The 18,225-nt window shown below is 40.1% G+C and overlaps 1 protein-coding gene across 1 annotated transcript in view; it reads right to left on the reverse strand.

Moving 5' to 3' along the window:
- PCNX4 (pecanex 4) overlaps positions 1-15,558 on the reverse strand; it is a 38,483-nt gene extending 22,925 nt beyond the window's left edge. Inside the window, exons 1-2 of the mRNA XM_070377761.1 lie at positions 15,420-15,558; positions 1,812-2,555 (exon numbers count right to left, since the gene is read on the reverse strand). Coding sequence (XP_070233862.1) covers positions 1,812-2,500 — 689 coding nt within the window. The 5' untranslated portion in view covers positions 2,501-2,555; positions 15,420-15,558. The remainder of the gene's footprint in view (positions 1-1,811; positions 2,556-15,419) is intronic.
- Between the last annotated feature and the right edge of the window lie 2,667 nt (positions 15,559-18,225).

Consider the following 18,225-nt stretch of genomic DNA (forward strand, 5'->3'; position numbering starts at 1 on the left):
TCCGTGTTTCTACTCATATAATCCCAGAACTCGTTAAATTCATGAGTGACAGTCTGGCCACACCTTTGGTGTTCCCTTCAGATTATGCTTTCTCATTTTTTACAATATGGACAGGCTGACAGTTTCCTAAACCTTCAACCTCTGGTTCCATTTTGCTTAGCAATTCCTACTTCAATTTATCTCTCTTCTTTATATTTTATTATAAGCAGTCAGGAGAAATTAAGCTGTTCATTCAACACTTTGCTTAGGTATCTCCTCAGCTATATGTCCTAATTCATTACTCTCAAGTTCTACCTTTCACAAAACTTCAGAAAAAGTTCTTTACAAATTCTTTGCGACTTTCTAACAAGGACTGCCCTTTCCTCTAGTTTTCTATAACCTGTTCTCACTGCTGTCTTAAGAGCTCACCAGAATTGCCTTTAATGTCCATATTTCTAGCACTCACTTCAAAACTCTTCTAGCCTCTACCCATTATCCAGTTCCAAAGCTGCTTCTATACTTTTAGGTATTTGTTATTGGAGTACACCATCTTCTAAAAGAATCTTTGGTGGCTCAAATGGTAAAGAATCTGCCCACATTGCAGGAAACCCGGGTTCAATCCCTGGGTCAGAAAGGTCCCTGGAGAAGGAAATGACAATTCATTCCAGTATTCTTGCCTGGAGAATTCCATGGACAGAGGAGTCTGTCAGGCTACAGTCCATGAGATCACAGAGTCGGACATGACTGAGCATCTAACACTTTCACTTTCACCCCAGCTTCCTGGTATCAAAATCTTAGTTAGCTCCTAAAGAAATAGTCTGAATGGCTTAAACAACTGAAATTTATTTCTTACAGATCTTAAAGTCTGAGATCAGAGTGCCACCATGATTAAGGTATGGTGAAAACTCTTTCTGGCTTGCAGGCAGCTGCCTTCTCCCTTTACCTTCATATGTTAAAGGGAGAAATCAGACTCTCTGGTGTCTCTTCCTATAAGGGTATTAATCCCATCCCACTAGGGCCCCACCCTTATTGTCCTAATCAGCTTCCAAAAACTCCATCTCAAAATACCACCACAATGCAGGTTAGGGATTTAACGTATGAATGTGCTCAGTCACTCAGTTGTGTCCAACTCTTTGCGACCCCATGAACTGTAGCCCACAAGGCTCCTCTGTCCATGGCATTTTCGGACAAGAATACTGGAGTCAGTTGCCATTTCCTTCTCCAACATATGAATGGAGGGGCACAAACATTCAGTGGTGCTGTAAGTGGTGCCTCTACATTTCTATTGGTGAAAGAGAAAACTACAAACTATAGAAAGAAATGTCAGATTTAGAAAAGGCAAGCCAAAGAGGTCAAATAATTGTGTTTACAATGGCTATTTTCTCTTTTTCTTCCATAGTAAATTGATTTTAAAAAATCAACTATTTTCTATAGTTACAACAAAATTAAGTAAGTTATTCTATCCATTTTAAATCCATTCAATCTATGTATAACATTTATCAGTATCAATTTTAAATTTCTGTTTCCCCTCACAGGAAAGTTCTCTTTTCACAGGTTTTAGCCAGGCTATGCTACAGATTCATGGCTCCTTATTTAAAGTAAATACAGGAATTAAACTTTACTTATAAAGGATTTTCTTTTTACTCTTCAATAAGATTTAACTACTGCTTTAGAATGAATGTTTAACAAAGATTAGTCCTATGAGATTAATTATCAAAACAACTTATCACTCAATGGTTTGGTGACTTAATTCATAGACTCTTTTTTTTTTTAAATACTAAGGACATTGCTTAAAAATAAAGAAAGTTATAAAGTATTTGATAGTTTATTACCTGTGTGCAAGATCTATAGAAACGAAGAAAAAAATATAAACAGGTCTCAGAAGAGGAGTGATTTCATAAGCATCCTGGGTTTGGAAAGTTGCAGACTCTGTAGGTGTGTTTACGATTAAAGAATATTCTCCTATACACAGCGTCATCCATCCAAAGACAAAGAGTAGAACAGTGCCTCCCGCACTGCCATACAGCAGGGTTATTCTTTGCGGGAGCAAATACCATGTTCCAAGACCACACAGTAGTCCAGCAAGAACAGAATGAAAAACTGTGTTGGCCGTATGTTTTTTGCCAGGAATCAGAAATTTGATGGTCTCAGCACCAGCACAACCTGTAAACTCATGCTCATCTTCCTCTGCTAAAATGTCTGTGGTCAGCATTCTCTCCACTGTTACTGATTTGTTTCTGGCGTATAAACTTGTGAACTGGATGACAAACGCAGTGAAAAGCATCAGTCCACCTGAAAGCGCTGCTGTGTGATAGTCTTCCAGGATGCCTAATTGGTACAAAAGTGTTCCTATTCCGCCTAAAACCCATGGCACCAAAAAAAGGACAATCTGATGAACATATATGTAAGGAGGGGCACAATAGCCCAGTTTGAGTCGAGGGCCTCCAAGAACAGTCTGTGGAAAGCGCTTCAGGAAGAAGTCCTGTTTGTAATCGTTCAGCAGAGGCACATCTGGACTCATCCTTCTCACTCAGATTATTCTGAAAGTCACTTTCTTTTCTGTAATACAGCAGTCACTAAGAAAAAGAAAAAAATCACTATTTGAAAACATCATACTTAAAACATAAGGGAGAAAAAAATCCACATTTCCATTAGTTAGTTCCTTAGGGCAGGATTTGTATCTTCACTTCTCTATCTCCTTTCCATTGCCTGACACGTACTTGGCACAAAACAAACAGTTGCTAAGTGCTTTTTAAGTGAATATGAAAAAAAAATATTCACTATTAATTTACACAGAACTTAGATAAACTTAGAATTTCTTAAGTAACTCACATTTTCAGATTCTAAGGTCAAAGGCAAGTTCAAAAAGCCAGTACTCTCAACTCGAATCTGTTAGTGGTTTAACCGATTATTTCCCTGAGTGTTTCTGTTGTTTGTTCTTTTATACTTTTCTATTACAAGGGTGAGCAAAGTTTTTCTATAAAGGGTCAAATAGTAAATATTTTAGGCTTTGTGGACCATATGGTCTCTGTTTCAGTGACTCAACCCGGCTGTTGTTGCAGAAAAGCAACCATAGATAATATATACATAAGTGGATATTAGTAGTCACGTTTCAATATAACTTTACAGTCTTTACCCAAACAGGCTGTGGGCCAGATGAGCCTGTGGGCCACAGTTTGCCAACCTCTGCTCTATAAAATAAGGATATTCTCTGTAATTCCCTTGAAGTGAAATGGAAATAGAGGTGGAAAATAGAGATACTGTTAGTAGTCGCATCTCTTAACAATTATAGTAAATTTAGGTTTTCTGCTAATTTAAAAAGTCAAATTCTGCTAAAATAGTAGTTCAATAAAAAGCCATTTGCAACTCAACATGTAGTAGAAAGAACAACTGGAAACCAAAGACTCTAAGGGCCAGTTTACATGCATATTATTAACTAGGTTACCACATGCAAACCACTTCATGAAATTCATGGCACAACAATGTGACTGCAGAGTACCACTGAACTGTACACTTGGAAATGGTGAAGATGGTAAATTTTATGTTCTATGTATTTTACCGCACACAAAAAACTTAAAGCCATCTTAAAGTAACTTTTCTTCACATCAGTTTAAGAGAGTCTTTCTGAAAGTTCCTCCTACCCAACCAGTATCAGCCCTGGAGAGAGCTTTTGGGTCACCATTGAGAATAACTACCTTACAGCACATCTTGGGAACCTGGGAAGTTCTTTATCCTGTAAATACCTATTGTCTTATATCTTCCAGCTACTGGTCTTAGTTCTGCACAGAAGGTCATAGCTTTTAATCACATCACAGCCCTGCAAGTACTCACAAAATAACAGAACCAGAGGGCCAGATGGAACCTTATTCGTTGATAGTTTAACCTCAGAAAATGCAGACTGCCTCCTCGCCCTCTGAATGAGCTTATCTCCTGCATACTGATGTCAGTGTACTGTGTTCTGACATGCTTGTTCAGCAGAACCATGGGCAGGTGGGCAAAGATTCTAATTTCAGTTACCTATGGATGATGCTCTCAGATAGGAAAAAGAGCCTGGATGACTGGCTTGGGCATTTGAAAGCTGACCCCTCCTTCTCCACTAAGGGAAGTCAGGAACAATGTGAGATGACTTGCCGGGAAAGGAAGCCACAAATTGAAAATACCTTATAAACTAGATTATCTAGCTGCATGTTACTGCCCATATTCAATTACCTTTTAGTACTTTTGAGTCTTTTGTAAATTTAAATGTTCTCGCCCATTTGGTTGAATATTCTGTGATTATATTCCAAAGAGTGGAATAGTCTAAAGAAGATCTATTGTTGACTTGGAAACTTGGAAAGATGCCCACAATATATTGCAAAGTAAAATAAACACATTGATGATCCCATATGTAACAGAAAAAAAAAAAGTATGCACACTTTCAGGTATACATGGTTATTCCACGTGTGTAAGTATACAAACACTAGGGGAGGACACTAGGATGGCGCTTTATTTTAAAGGGATATAAAAAGAAAGGCTGAAAGATACAGGACTGTTTGCCCTACAGAATGTTTCTTAAACAGATGTCTATGGTTAGAGAAGTTTGAGAAACTATTATACCAGACTGTCATCTTGAAGAGTCATAATGGATATCAGCAGACCAAAGATTCTGAGACATCTTCGAGTTAAAAACAAAACAAAACACCATTTCAAATCTGCTTAAAATATATCATTTAAGTTTTCCAAACTTATTTGACCTTGGAACCTATTTTCCCCTTGATATCTAATAACGGATCATGTGTGCAGTGTTTTATGGAAATTGCTTTCAGAAATATTGGCCTGGGCTTCAGTTGGAACCTTAAATATTTAGCCAGGTGGAGTTAAAAAAGATATACCATTTAAAGAAGAATGTCATGAATGAAGGTACACAAGAAAAAAAAAATAAATAGAAATTTCATAGGCAGCAAGTACATCAGGTTTTTTTTTTCTCATACCGTAAGAATAAAAGAGTATTACATGACAAATGCTGTAAATTCATTTAGGCAAAAATTATGATAAATTAGTACTGTTTGGCTTTTACTTTATTACAGATCCTGGATTACTTTAAAAACATCTTTGTATGAAACGACAGTTACATTTATACAGACAGATTTTCTAAATCCTAATCTGGATTACTAGCATGAAAAATAGAATCAGATTAAAACTAACTCCCTAAATGAAAATTTGGCACACTTTGAGAGACTGTTAAAGACAGACTAATGTATTTATATGGCTGCTACTTACAATATGTTAAAATGAATAATGGCTCAAGGCTTCAGGGGAAAAAAATGTAAAAGCTGTGAAAAGAGAAGTTAAGGGATAAAGATGGTTGCCACAACAATGATTTAAGCCGTATGCTTTCTTCATATGCTACTCTGAAAGCAGGCCGACAAAACAGCCATAAATAGGTTGCTTTATTTGGAATCTGAGTCACATTTTTTACCGGTTACCCAATAGGAAACAGAGATCAATTTGGCAATGGTACAGATGGGAGTACTTAGTTACCAAAATCTTAACTTTGGTAATCATACAAGATATCAGCCTGAAAATCCCTTAAAACAAAGAAAGAGATAACAAAAAGTGGCAGTTTGGGGGGATTATTCTGAATTCATAGTTCTCTATATTTGACAAAAAGAATTCTTAGAAATAGAAGTTTTAGCAATTGCCTGATTTTGGTTAGCAAAGGTTACTTAAAAAAAAAAAATCTAGCATACTGTTTTTATTGTTGGTTTCATTCACTGAATCCACACACTTATTTTCCACTAGATTAGAATTTTTTCTTAATGAAAAAGATACTAACATAAGATCTACCCTCTTAGATTTTTAAGTGTACAATGCAGCATTGTTAACTACCACGGTAATGTTGTACAGTAAGTCTCTAGAACTTATTCATCTTGTGTAACTAAAACTTGCTAAATAGTAACTTTCCATTTATTCCTCCCCCAAGTGCCTGGCATATCATTCTATTCCCTGTTTCTAGGACTTTGATGATTTTAGATACCTTATGTAAGTGGAATCATGTAGTATTTGCCTTTCTGTGACTTGTTTATATAATTTATCATGTCTTTAAGGCTCATCCATGTTGTCACATCTGGCAGGATTTCTTTTTTAGGGCTTATTAATATTCCATTTTATGTACATATCACATGCTCTTTATCCATTCATCAGATGATGGACACTTGGTTTCCTCTACTTTTTGGCTATTATGAATAATGCTTCAGTAAACAAGAAAGTGCAAATATATTGAAAGATCTTGCTTTCAATTCATTTGGATAAATACCCAGAAATGGAATTACTGGATCACATGGCAGTTCCATTTTTAATTTTTCAAGGACTCTTCATAAAATGTTTTCAGTACCACTGTACTACTTTTGTGCAATGTGCCATTTTGTATTCCCACTAACAGTGGGAAGGTTCCAATTTCTCCACATCCTCCCCAACACTTGCTATCTTTTTTTTTAACAGCTATCCTAACAGGTATGAGGTGATATCCAAGGAGCACTTGTTCACTGTACCTCTACTAAAGTTCTGTTGTACTTTGAGGAACATCAAGTTACAGTAAATCTTTGCTCTCCTATTTTTAACTTCTAAAAGCACTTTTTCATCCCTAAATATTGCTTTTTATAGAAATATTATTATTTTATAAATATGCTCTATCTCTCTGAGAATATTCATTACATGTATGTATATATGTTGTATGTGTAGGTAAATGTCACATATTTTTTGTAATTGCCTCATGTCCTTGGCCTCTTTTCTACTGAAGTATTCACCTTCTTATTTTAAAAAACTTTTTATATATGAAGGATATTAACTGTGACTTGTTACAACCCTTTCCCCCCATTATGTTAACTTGCTCTTGAAGCACTGTTAGAAGATGCTGGCAAGGATTAACCATTACATTTTAATAGTTGTTAGACTAAATTCTTCCTTTCACAGAGAAACAGCTAAATGATAAATTAGTACTTTCCACAAATGTAAACATTGTGGACATTCAAAGTCAGGAGAGGCAGTGGTGAGGAGATACCCCTCGTCCAAGGTAAGGAGCACCGGCTGTGCTTTGCTGGAGCAGCCGTGAAGAGATACCCCACGTCCAAGGTAAGAGAAATCCAAGTAAGACAGTCAATTTAATCACACTAGGACCACAGCCTTATCTAACTCAATGAACTAAGCCATGCCCGTGGGGCCACCCAAGATGGGTGGGTCATGGTGGAGAGGTCTGACAGAATGTGGTCCCTGTAGAAGGGAATGGCGAACCACTTCAGTATTCTTGCCTTAAGAACCCCATGAACAGTATGAAAAGGCAAAATGATAGGATACTGAAAGAGGAACTCCCCAAGTCAGTAGGTGCCCAATATGCTACCGGAGATCAGTAGAAAAATAACTCCAGAAAGAATGAAGGGATGGAGCCAAAGCACAAACAATACCCAGTTGTGGATTTGACTGGTGATAGAAGCAAGGTCTGATGCTATAAAGAGCAATATTGTATAGGAACCTGGAATGTCAGGTCCATGAATCAAGGCAAATTGGAAGTGGTCAAACAGGACATGGCAAGAGTGAATGTCGACATTCTAGGAATCAGTGAACTGAAATGGACTGGAATGGGAGAATTTAACTCAGATGACCATTATATCTACTACTGCGGGCAGGAATCCCTCAGAATAAATGGAAGTAGCCATCATGGTCAACAAAAGAGTCTGAAATGCAGTACTTAGATGCAATCTCAAAAATGACAGAATTATCTCTGTTGGTTTCCAAGGCAAACCATTCAATATCAGAGTAATCCAAGTCTATGCCCCAACCAGTAACGCTGAAGAAGCTGAAGTTGAACGGTTCTATGAAGGCCTATAAGACCTTTTAGAAGTAACCCCCAAAAAAGATGTCCTGTTCAATATAGGGGACTGGAATGCAAAAGTAGGAAGTCAAGAAACACCTGGAGTAACAGGCAAATTTGGCCTTGGAATACGGAATGAAGAAGGGCAAAGGCTAATAGAGTTTTGCCAAGAGAATGCACTGGTAGTAGCAAACACCCTCTTACAACACCACAAGAGAAGACTCTACACATGGACATCACCAGATGGTCAATACCGAATTAGACTGATTATATTCTTTGCAGCCAAAGATGGAGAAGCTCTATACAGTCAACAAAAACAAGGCCAGGAGCTGACTGTGGCTCAGATCATGAACTCATTACTACCAAATTCAGACTTAAACTGAAGAAAGTAGGGAAAACCACTAGACCATTCAGGTATGACCTAAATCAAATCCCTTATCATTATACAGTGGAAGTGAGAAATAGATTTAAGGGCCTAGAGCTGATAGATAGAGTGCCTGATGAACTATGGACTGAGGTTCGTGACACTGTACAGAAGACAGGGATCAAGACCATCCCCATGGAAAAGAAATGCAGAAAAGCAAAATGGCTGTCTGGGGAGGCCTTACAAATAGCTGTGAAAAGAATAGAAGTGAAAAGCAAAGGAGAAAAGGAAAGATACAAACATCTGAATGCAGAGTTCCAAAGAATAGCAAGAAGAGATAAGAAAGCCTTCCTCAGAGATCAATGCAAAGAAACAGAGGAAAACAACAGAATGGGAAAGACTAGGGATCTCTTCAAGAAAATCAGAGATACCAAAGGAACATTTCATGCAAAGATGGGCTCGATAAAGGACAGAAATGGTATGGACCTAACAGAAGCAGAAGATATTAAGAAGAGGTGGCAAGAATACACAGAAGAACTGTACAAAAAAGATCTTCATGACCAAGATAATCACGATGGTGTGATCACTGACCTAAAGCCAGACATCCTGGAATGTGAAGTCAAGTGGGCCTTAGAAAGCATCACTACCAACAAAGCTAGTGGAGGTGATGGAATTCCAGTTGAGCTATTTCAAATCCTGGAAAATGATGCTGTGAAAGTGCTGCACTTGATATGCCAACAAATTTGGAAAACTCAGCAATGGCCACAGATCTGGAAAAGGGCAGTTTTCATTCCAATCCCAAAGAAAGGCAATGCCAAAGAATGCTCAAACTACCGCACAATTGCAATCATCTCACACGCTAGTAAAGTAATGCTCAAAATTCTCCAACCAAGGCTTCAGCAATATGTGAACCGTGAACTTCCTGATGTTCAAGCTGGTTTTAGAAAAGGCAGAGGAAGCAGAGATCAAATTGCCAACATTCGCTGGATCATGGAAAAAGCAAGAGAGTTCCAGAGGAACATCTATTTCTGCTTTATTGACTATGCCAAAGCCTTTGACTGTGTGGATCACAATAAACTGTGGAAAATTCTGAAAGAGATGGGAATACCAGACCACCTGACCTGCCTCTTGAGAAATTTGTATGCAGGTCAGGAAGCAACAGTTAGAACTGGACATAGAACAACAGACTGGTTCCAAATAGGAAAAGGAGTATGTCAAGGCTGTATATTGTCACCCTACTTATTTACCTTCTATGCAGAGTACACCATGAGAAATCCTGGGCTGGAAGAAGCACAAGCTGGAATCAAGATTGCTGGGAGAAATATCAATAACCTCAGATATGCAGATGACACCACCCTTATGGCAGAAAGTGAAGAGGAACTAAAAAGCCTCTTGATGAAAGTGAAAGAGGAGAGTGACAAAGTTGGCTTAAAGCTCAACATTCAGAAAACGAAGATCACGGCATCCGGTCCCATCACTTCATGGCCAATAGATGGGGAAACAGTGGAAACAGTGTCAGACTTTATTTTTCTGGGCTCCAAAATCACTGCAGATGGTGACTGCAGCCATCAAATTAAAAGATGCTTACTCCTTGGAAGGAAAGTTATGACCAACCTAGATAGCATATTCAAAATCAGAGACATTACTTTGCCAACAAAGGTCCGTCTAGTCAAGGCTATCGTTTTTTCCAGTGGTCATGTATGGATGTGAGAGTTGGACTGTGAAGAAGGCTGAGCGCCGAAGAATTGATGCTTTTGAACTGTGGTGTTGGAGAAGACCCTTGAGAGTCCCTTGGACTGCAAGGAGATCCAACCAGTCCATTCTGAAGGAGATCAGCCCTAGGACTTCTTTGGAAGGAATGATGCTAAAGCTGAAACTCCAGTACTTTGGCCACCTCATGCGAAGAGTTGACTCACTGGAAAAGACTCTGATGCTGGGAGGGATTGGGGGCAGGAGGAGGGGACGACAGAGGATGAGATGGCTGGATGGCATCACCTACTCAATGGACGTGAGTTTGAGTGAACTCTGGGAGTTGGTGATGGACAGGGAGGCCTTGCTTGCTGCGATTCATGGGGTCGCAAAGAGGCGGACATGACTAGTGACTGAACTGAACTGAACTGAAACACTGGAATAACGTTTGATGATCTACAACGTGTTAGGTGATGGTACAAACACTGCTGTCTGACTCAAAGGAGTTTACACCAAGTAGAAGAGAGATAATTTTCCTCCCAAATAATTGTTACTGTTAAAAGCAACTCTGGAATTATTTTAATTTTCATTATCAAGATCACAGAGTAAGCAAAGAACAGAAAGTTTACAAGTAAAAATATTAAAAAAAATTAAATTTGTCAAGAAGAAGAAATTCCTGTTATATTTAAAAATGCCAACACAATCTTTGTCAGTAATGAATAGAATGTGCCCATCCATGTTCCAAAAAAGTATTTTTTTTTTTGAAATTTGAAAGGAGGGGCTTCCCTGGTGATTAAGTGGTGAAGAATCCACCTGCCAGTGGAGACACAGGTTTAATCCCTGGTCTGGAAAGATCCCATATGCTGGGAAGCAACTAAACCTGTATGCCTCAACCATTCAATCTGTGCTCCAGAGCCCAGAAGCCGCAACTAGTAAGCCCACATGTGGCAACTACAAAAACCTGGGCACCCTAGAGCTTGTGCTCCACAACAAGAGGAGTCATGGCAATGAACAGCCTGTGCACCACAACTTGAGAGCTGCCCCAGCTCTCTGCAACTAGAGAAAAGCCTGCGCAGCAAGAAAGACCACCACAGCCAAAATAAACAAATTAAATTATTTTTAAAATATGAAAGGAAATATACAAAAGTTCTACTTTTCTAAGCATAATCACCTTTACTAATTCGGGAGACAAAAAAATTCATGTTAGGAAAAAGAACTGTACACAGAAAATGATAAGACACTAATGAAAGAAATCAAAGACAACATAAACAGATGGAGAGGTATTTCACGTTCCTGGGTATGAAGAATCAATTTTGTGAAAACGACTATACTACCAAACACAATCTACCGATTCAATGTGATCCCTATCAAATTACCCATGGCATTTTTCACAGAACTAGAACAAAAAATTTCACAATTCATATGGAAACACAAAAGACCCTGAATAGCCAAAGAAGTCTTAAGAAAGAAGAATGCAGCTGGAGGAATCCACCTTCCTGACTTCAGATTATACTACAGAGCTACAGTCATCACGACAGTACAGTACTGGCACAAAAACAGAAATACAGACCAATGGAACAAGACAGAAAGCCCAGAAATAAACCCATGCACTTATGGGTACCTTATTTTTGACAAAGGAGGCAAGAAGATACAATGGGGCGAAGACAGCCTATTAAATAAATGGTACTGGGAAAACTGGACATTTACATGCAAAAGAATGAAATTAGAACACTTCCTAACACCATACACAAAGATAAACTCAAAATGCATTAATGACCTAAATATAAGGCCAGAAGCTATAAAACTCTTAGAGGAAAACATAGGCAGAACACTTGATGACAGAAATCAAAGTAAGATCCTCTATGACCCACCTTCTAGAGTAATGGAAATAAAAACAAAAGTAAACAAGTGGGACCTGATTAAACGTAAAAAGCTTTTGCACAGCAAAGGAAACTATAAGCAAGGTGAAAAGACAACCCTTGGAATGGGAGAAAATAACAGCAAATGAAACAACTGACAAAGGATTAATTTCCAAAATATACAAGCAGCTCATACAACTCAATACCAGAAAAACAAACAACCCAATCAAAAAGTGTGAAAAAGACCTAAACAGACATTTCTCCAAAGGAGACATACAGATGGCTAACAAACACAGGAAAGGATGCTCAGCATTGCTCATTGTTAGAGAAATGCAAATCAAAACCACAATGAGATATATCACTTCAAACTGGTCAGAATGGCCATCACCAAAAAGTCTACAAACAATAAATGCTGGAGAGGGTGTGGAGGAAAGGGAATGCTCTTGCACTGTTGGTTGGAATGTAAACTGATACAGCCACTATGGAAGACAGTATGGAGATTCCTTAAAAACTAGGAATAAAATCACCATTGACCCAGCAATCCCACTCCTAGGCATATACCGTGAGGAAACCAGAATTAAAAAAGACACATGAATCACATTGTTCACTGAAGCACTATTTACAACAGCTAGAACATGGAAGCAACCTAGATGCCCACTGACAGATGAATAGATAATGAAGTTGTGGTACATATACACAATGGAATATTACTCAGCCATAAAAAGGAATGCATTTGAGTCAGTTCTGATGAGGTGGATGAACCTAGAATCTATTATACAGAGTGAAGTGAGTCAGAAAGAGAAAGATAAATATTGTTTCTAATGCACATACAGAATCTAGAAAAATGGTTCTGAAGAATTTATTTACAGGGCAACAGTGGAGAAACAGACATAGAGAATAGACTTATGGACATGGGGAGAGGGGAGGAGAGGGTGAGATGTATGGAAAGAGTAACATGGAAACTTACATTACCATATGTAAAATAGATAGGCAAAGGGAATTTGCTGTATGGCTCAGGAAACTCAAACAGAGGCTCAGGGGCTCTGTATCAACCTAGAAGGGTGGGATGGGGAGGTAGATGGGAGGGAGGTTGAAAGGGAGGGGATATACGTATACCTATGGCTGATTCATGTTGAGGTTTGACAGAAAGCAACAAAATTCTGTAAAGCAATTATTCTTCAATAAAAAAAGATAAACTTCATGTTAGGAAAACAAAATGGCCTACATCTAAGAGTTTTTCAATCACACCAAGCTACTGACATATGAAATGGAAGTTTTGGGGGTTTTTTGTGCGTGAATTGAGAAACAGAAGGATAAATTTGGAAAAGGGGTTTTCAGAGAAGGGTGGGCCTGAGAGAAATCTACAAATGTCAAAATAGGAAGCTTTTGTTACCTAAGCCAGCATGGCAATGGCAGGTAGGACTACTTGATAAGACAAACACATACAAGAGGGGAAAGTGTCTAAAAGAAAAAGTTCTCACCATCAAGAAAGTGAAAACAAGGCAGGGGTGGGGGTAGGACAAATTGGGAGACTGGGATTCACATATATACACTACTATATATAAAACAGATAACAAATGAGAACCTACTGTATGGCCCAGGGAACTCTGCTCTGTGCTCTGTGGTGACCTACATGGGAAGGAAATCCGAAAAAGAGGAGGCATATGTCTATGTATGGACGATGCACTTTGCTGTACAGCAGAAGCTGACACAGCAGTATAAAGCAACTATAACCCAATTAAAGAAAAGTAGAATAAAATAAAAAGTAAAAGGTAATGGAAAAAAGGCAAAACCATTCATCAAATGGGAGAAAATTTCTGCAAATTATATATTCGTTATGGGACTTGTAGAAAATATAGAAAAATGTCGTACAACTTAATGAAAATACAAATAATTTAAAACTGGCCAAAATGTCTGAATAGACATTTATCCATAGATAATATACAAATGGCCAACATAAGCATACGAAATGATGTTCAACAACATTACTCATTGGGGAAGTGCAAACCAAAACCACAATGAGATATCTTCAAATCCACTTGACTGGCTATCTAAAAGACAAACAATAAGAAGTACTGCCAAAGTTATAGAGAAATCAGAACACTCAAATGATAATGTAAAATGGTACAGCTGCTTTGGAAATAGTCTGGCAGTTCCTTAAAAGGCTAAACATAGTTATCATATTCCACTCCAGTCTTCTTGCCTGGAGAATTCCATGGACAGAGAAGCCTGGCAGGCCACAGTCCATGGGGTCTCAACGAGTTGGACACAACTGAGTGACTAACACACACACACACACACACACACACACCCATATGACCTAGCAGTTTCATTCCTAGGTACTTACCCATGAGAAAAGAAAACATTAGTCTACACAAGTATTTGTACATGAACATTCATAGAAGAAATATTATTAACAGCCTCAAACGGAAACAACATAAATGGCCATCAACAGATGAAATAAAACGTGATATATCCATAGGTGCATGCCCAGTCGCTTCAGTCGTGTCCGACTCCCTGTGACCCCATGAACTGCAGCCTGCCAAGCTCCTCTGTCCATGAGATTCTCCAGGCAAGAACAGTGGAGTGGGTTGCCATTTCCTTCTCCAGATATAGCCATACATTGGAATATTAATAAGACTACAAACAACAGTGAAATACTGATGCACGCTATTAATACAACATGAATGAACCCTAAAAACAGAATGCTAAGTGGAAGAAGCCAATCACAAAAGGCCACATACTGTACAATTCCATTTATGTGAAACATCCAGAGCAAATCTATAAGGACAGAAAACAGATTAGGGTTTGCCTAGGGCTGGTGGGGACAGGGAGAATGGCTGCTAAAGGATACAGAGCTTTTTGGGGGCGTGATGAAAATGTTTTAAATTTGAATTGTATGGAATATGAATTTTAATCTCAATAAAGTTCTTACAAAAGAAAAAGAAACAGAAAAGGTCCCCCACCTGGTACTTTCTGTGGCAGCTAATAACTAGTAGGCAGTTCTTTAAGTCGGAAATTAAATAAAGTGATGGTCAGGTGTCCAAACAATTAAACGACTAAAATGGCAACATCTGAACTGGCTTTAATTGCTATGATAAAGATGTGAAGATTTGGCATGGGTGATGGTAGACATCCAATAATATAAAGGATGGGCTCTGCCCTAATTGCAGGAATGAGAAAAAAATCCACCTAAGATTATACAAGTGAATAAGAGAAAAAAACAATTCAGAGGCCTGATTAAGTAACTTCTGGCGGAGTAGACTTCACTGAAGTAAATGTTGGTCCTTGATAAACACAGGATTGTGGAGAGACAGTGCAGATCGGTGGGGAAAGAGTTGTTCCTATTGAGGAGTCCGTGATTTGACTGATTTAGAGCAAAAGTGGAGAAAAGGAGAAAATTAATACAGTAGTAAGGGCCATAGTTCGTAATCTTTAGTTGGGTAACAAGCCCATTCCTAAACCAAGACTGAAAGGGCCATTTTCCATTTCCCAAGTATCTCTCAAAAATAAAATACTAAAATTCAACAGTCTAAAGAAGCCTTACGAAAGAAGTTAAAAGCACACCAGATTGATGAACTCTAGAGACAGAGCTCATCTCATGTCTTAAAAAATGCAGTCATCACTCTGCACAGGCTTGGAAATTAAGGCGGCCAAGGTGGGTATCAGGGATCTAACGTACCTGGAGTCACCTGAGGGAAGAGGCGAAGCGAAGGCATCCCGGTGAGGGCACTTCTGCAGGTATACCCGGGGTGCGCGCTCCCGCCGGAAGGCTGCCTGCGGTCCGAACGCCAAGGCAGAGGAACTGTGGCGGCCACGGCAACCAGCTCACCGCGGTGGCGTCGCGACCGGCACCTCGTTTCCATGGCTAACGTCAACTCCAGCAGGCGCCCCAGGGCGCGGAACGGACCTCGGGGGCGGGCCGCGCGCTCGGCTCGTCCCGCCCCTCGGCCTGAGGTTACCTCTGGGCCTCAGCCTGACCAGGCAAGGCCGAGAGTGGGGAGAGGCGCGCTCGGATCGCCCCAGCTCTGGGCCAACGCTCGCGTGACCCGGGACTATGGGACTTGCGTGGGCTCGGGCCTCGCCTAGAGCCCAGAAACCGCGGTGGGGGATCGCCGCTCTAGCTCTGAACTTTCACCCGCGTCGCGCCTCTACGCAAGAGCGTCGTTGCCCTGGTGACGCGACGTTCCTCCGGAGAGTAGAGCGCTCAGGCTGATAGAGAGATTTTAAGAGCCGGCGCCATTTTGAGAGCGTGTAGCAGTAAGTCGTTTGACTGACGAGTCTGGATGTAGTGAGACTTCAACCGCTCAGGGTCCCGCGACCTACGTTAACCACAGCCGCACTTTGGCCGTCGCCACCCAATACACTGACGGTAATAAATGCGTTTAAGTGATACTTCATACATATACGTGTTCGCTGTCGCCCCTTTATTGTATTTTTCCCCCAGGAGTGGATTTGTGACTGCATTTTAAATACTATGAACCAAAGTACCCATAAGTGAAACATGCCACCAAGGTATCTGTTTATTAATAAAGTCAGCCAAAGTTACCGTTTTCCAATTTTTTTAAAAAAGCTATTTTTTAAATAATGGCGGACTATTATTGCTGCTCGGAGAAGGCAATGGCACCCCACTCCAGTACTCTTGCCTGGAAAATCCCATGGACGGAGCGGCCTGGTGGGCTGCAGTCCATGGGGTCGCTAGAAGTCGGACACGACTGAGCGGCTTCACTTTCACTTTTCACTTTCATGCATTGGAGAAGGAAATGGCAACCCACTCCAGTGTTCTTGGCTGGAGAATACAAGGCACGGCGGAGCCTGGGGAGCTGCGGTCTATGGGGTCGCACAGAGTCGGACACGACTGAAGTGATGCTGGGAAAGATTGAAGGCAAGAGGAGGAGAGGACAGAAGACGAGATGTTTGGATGGCATCACCAACTCCATGGACATGAGTTTGAACAAGCTTGGGAGTTGGTGATGGATGGGGAAGCCTGGCGTGCTGCAGTCCATGGAGTGGCAAAGTCGGACAGGACTGAGTGACTGAACTGAAAAGAAAGCCAAGGCTAATAAAAAAAAGATACAAATCTATCCAGAGGAATAGTGTAGTTTATTGAAATCATGTGGAAGAAAACCCTTTGCACCATCCATGGCGATAATGAGGTAGAAATTACTAGGCAGTCAGTGTAGACCTCTGAGACCTCTGGACTTTTTTTCAATAAACGTCCTGCTCCATTGTCCTGAATTTCTGGAATGTGTCTTTGGTCTGATCAATTATCAGCACCCAGATCCAGGGAAAGTGAAAGTCACTCAGTGGTGTTGGACTCTCTGCGACCCCATGGACTGTACCATCCATGGAATTCTCCAGGCCAGAATACTGGAGTGGGTAGCCAGTTACCTTCTCCAGAGAACCTTTCCAACCCAGGGATTGGAACCCAGGTCTCCCACATTGCAGGCGGATTCTTCACTAGCTGAGTCGCAAGGGAGGGCAGTAATTAGCTTCTGTTCCATATGCGTGAGGGAAAAGCAACTGGTGATTGTTAATCTTAAACCCATACATCTGGTCCATTGTAAAATGGCCAGGAGGAATGAAAAAGAGTGGTGACTTAATCCAAGGATCAGTTAAGTTGCTCAGGCCTGTATGACTCTTTGCTACTCCATGGATTGCAGCACACCAGGCTTCCCCGTCTCTCACGAACTTCCAGAGCTTGCCCAAACTCATGTCCCTTGACTCAGTGATGTCATCCAACCATCTCATCCTCTGTTGTATCTTTCCCATCCTGCTTTAAATCTTTCCCAGCATCAGGGTCTTTTCCAATGAGTCAGTTCTTCTCATCCAAAGTATTGGAGTTTCAGCTTCAGCATCAGTCCTTCCAATGATTATTTAGGACTGATTTCCTTTAGGACTAACTGGTTGGATCTTGCAGTCCAAGCGACTCTCAGGAGTCTTCTCCAACACCACAGCTCAAAAACATCAATTCTTTGGTACGCAGCTTTCTTTATCATCCAACTCTTAACATCCATACATGACTAGTGGAAAAACCATAGCTTTGACTATAGAACCTTTGTAGATAAAGTAATGTCTCTGCTTTTTAATATGCTGCCTAGATTGGTCATAGCTTTTCTTCCAAGGAGCAAGCATCTTTTAATTTCATGGCTGCAGTCACCATCTGCAGTGATTTTGGAGCTCAAAAAAATAAAGTCTGTCACTGTTTCCATTGTTTCCCCAGTGGAGGATAAAGAGAAGTCACAAAGTTGTTAAGTATCTTGACCTTTAACTTGATTGGTTAGAAATAACATGATTTAAGGAAGGATATAAAAACTACTGTAGGTCTGGCCTTGTGGGGGACTCTTTACCCCATCTCAATGTCTATGCTGAGAGCTTTGTACTTTCTTCCTCTTTAAAAAATCCTATTCACTTGCTACTGTGAGTGTTTGTGGATTTCCTTCTTCGGATCTGAGGGCAAGAACTCAGTTCCCATTTCATTAACATAC

This window comes from Bos mutus, chromosome 10, assembly GCF_027580195.1.
Source record: "Bos mutus isolate GX-2022 chromosome 10, NWIPB_WYAK_1.1, whole genome shotgun sequence".
NCBI lineage: Eukaryota > Metazoa > Chordata > Mammalia > Artiodactyla > Bovidae > Bos > Bos mutus.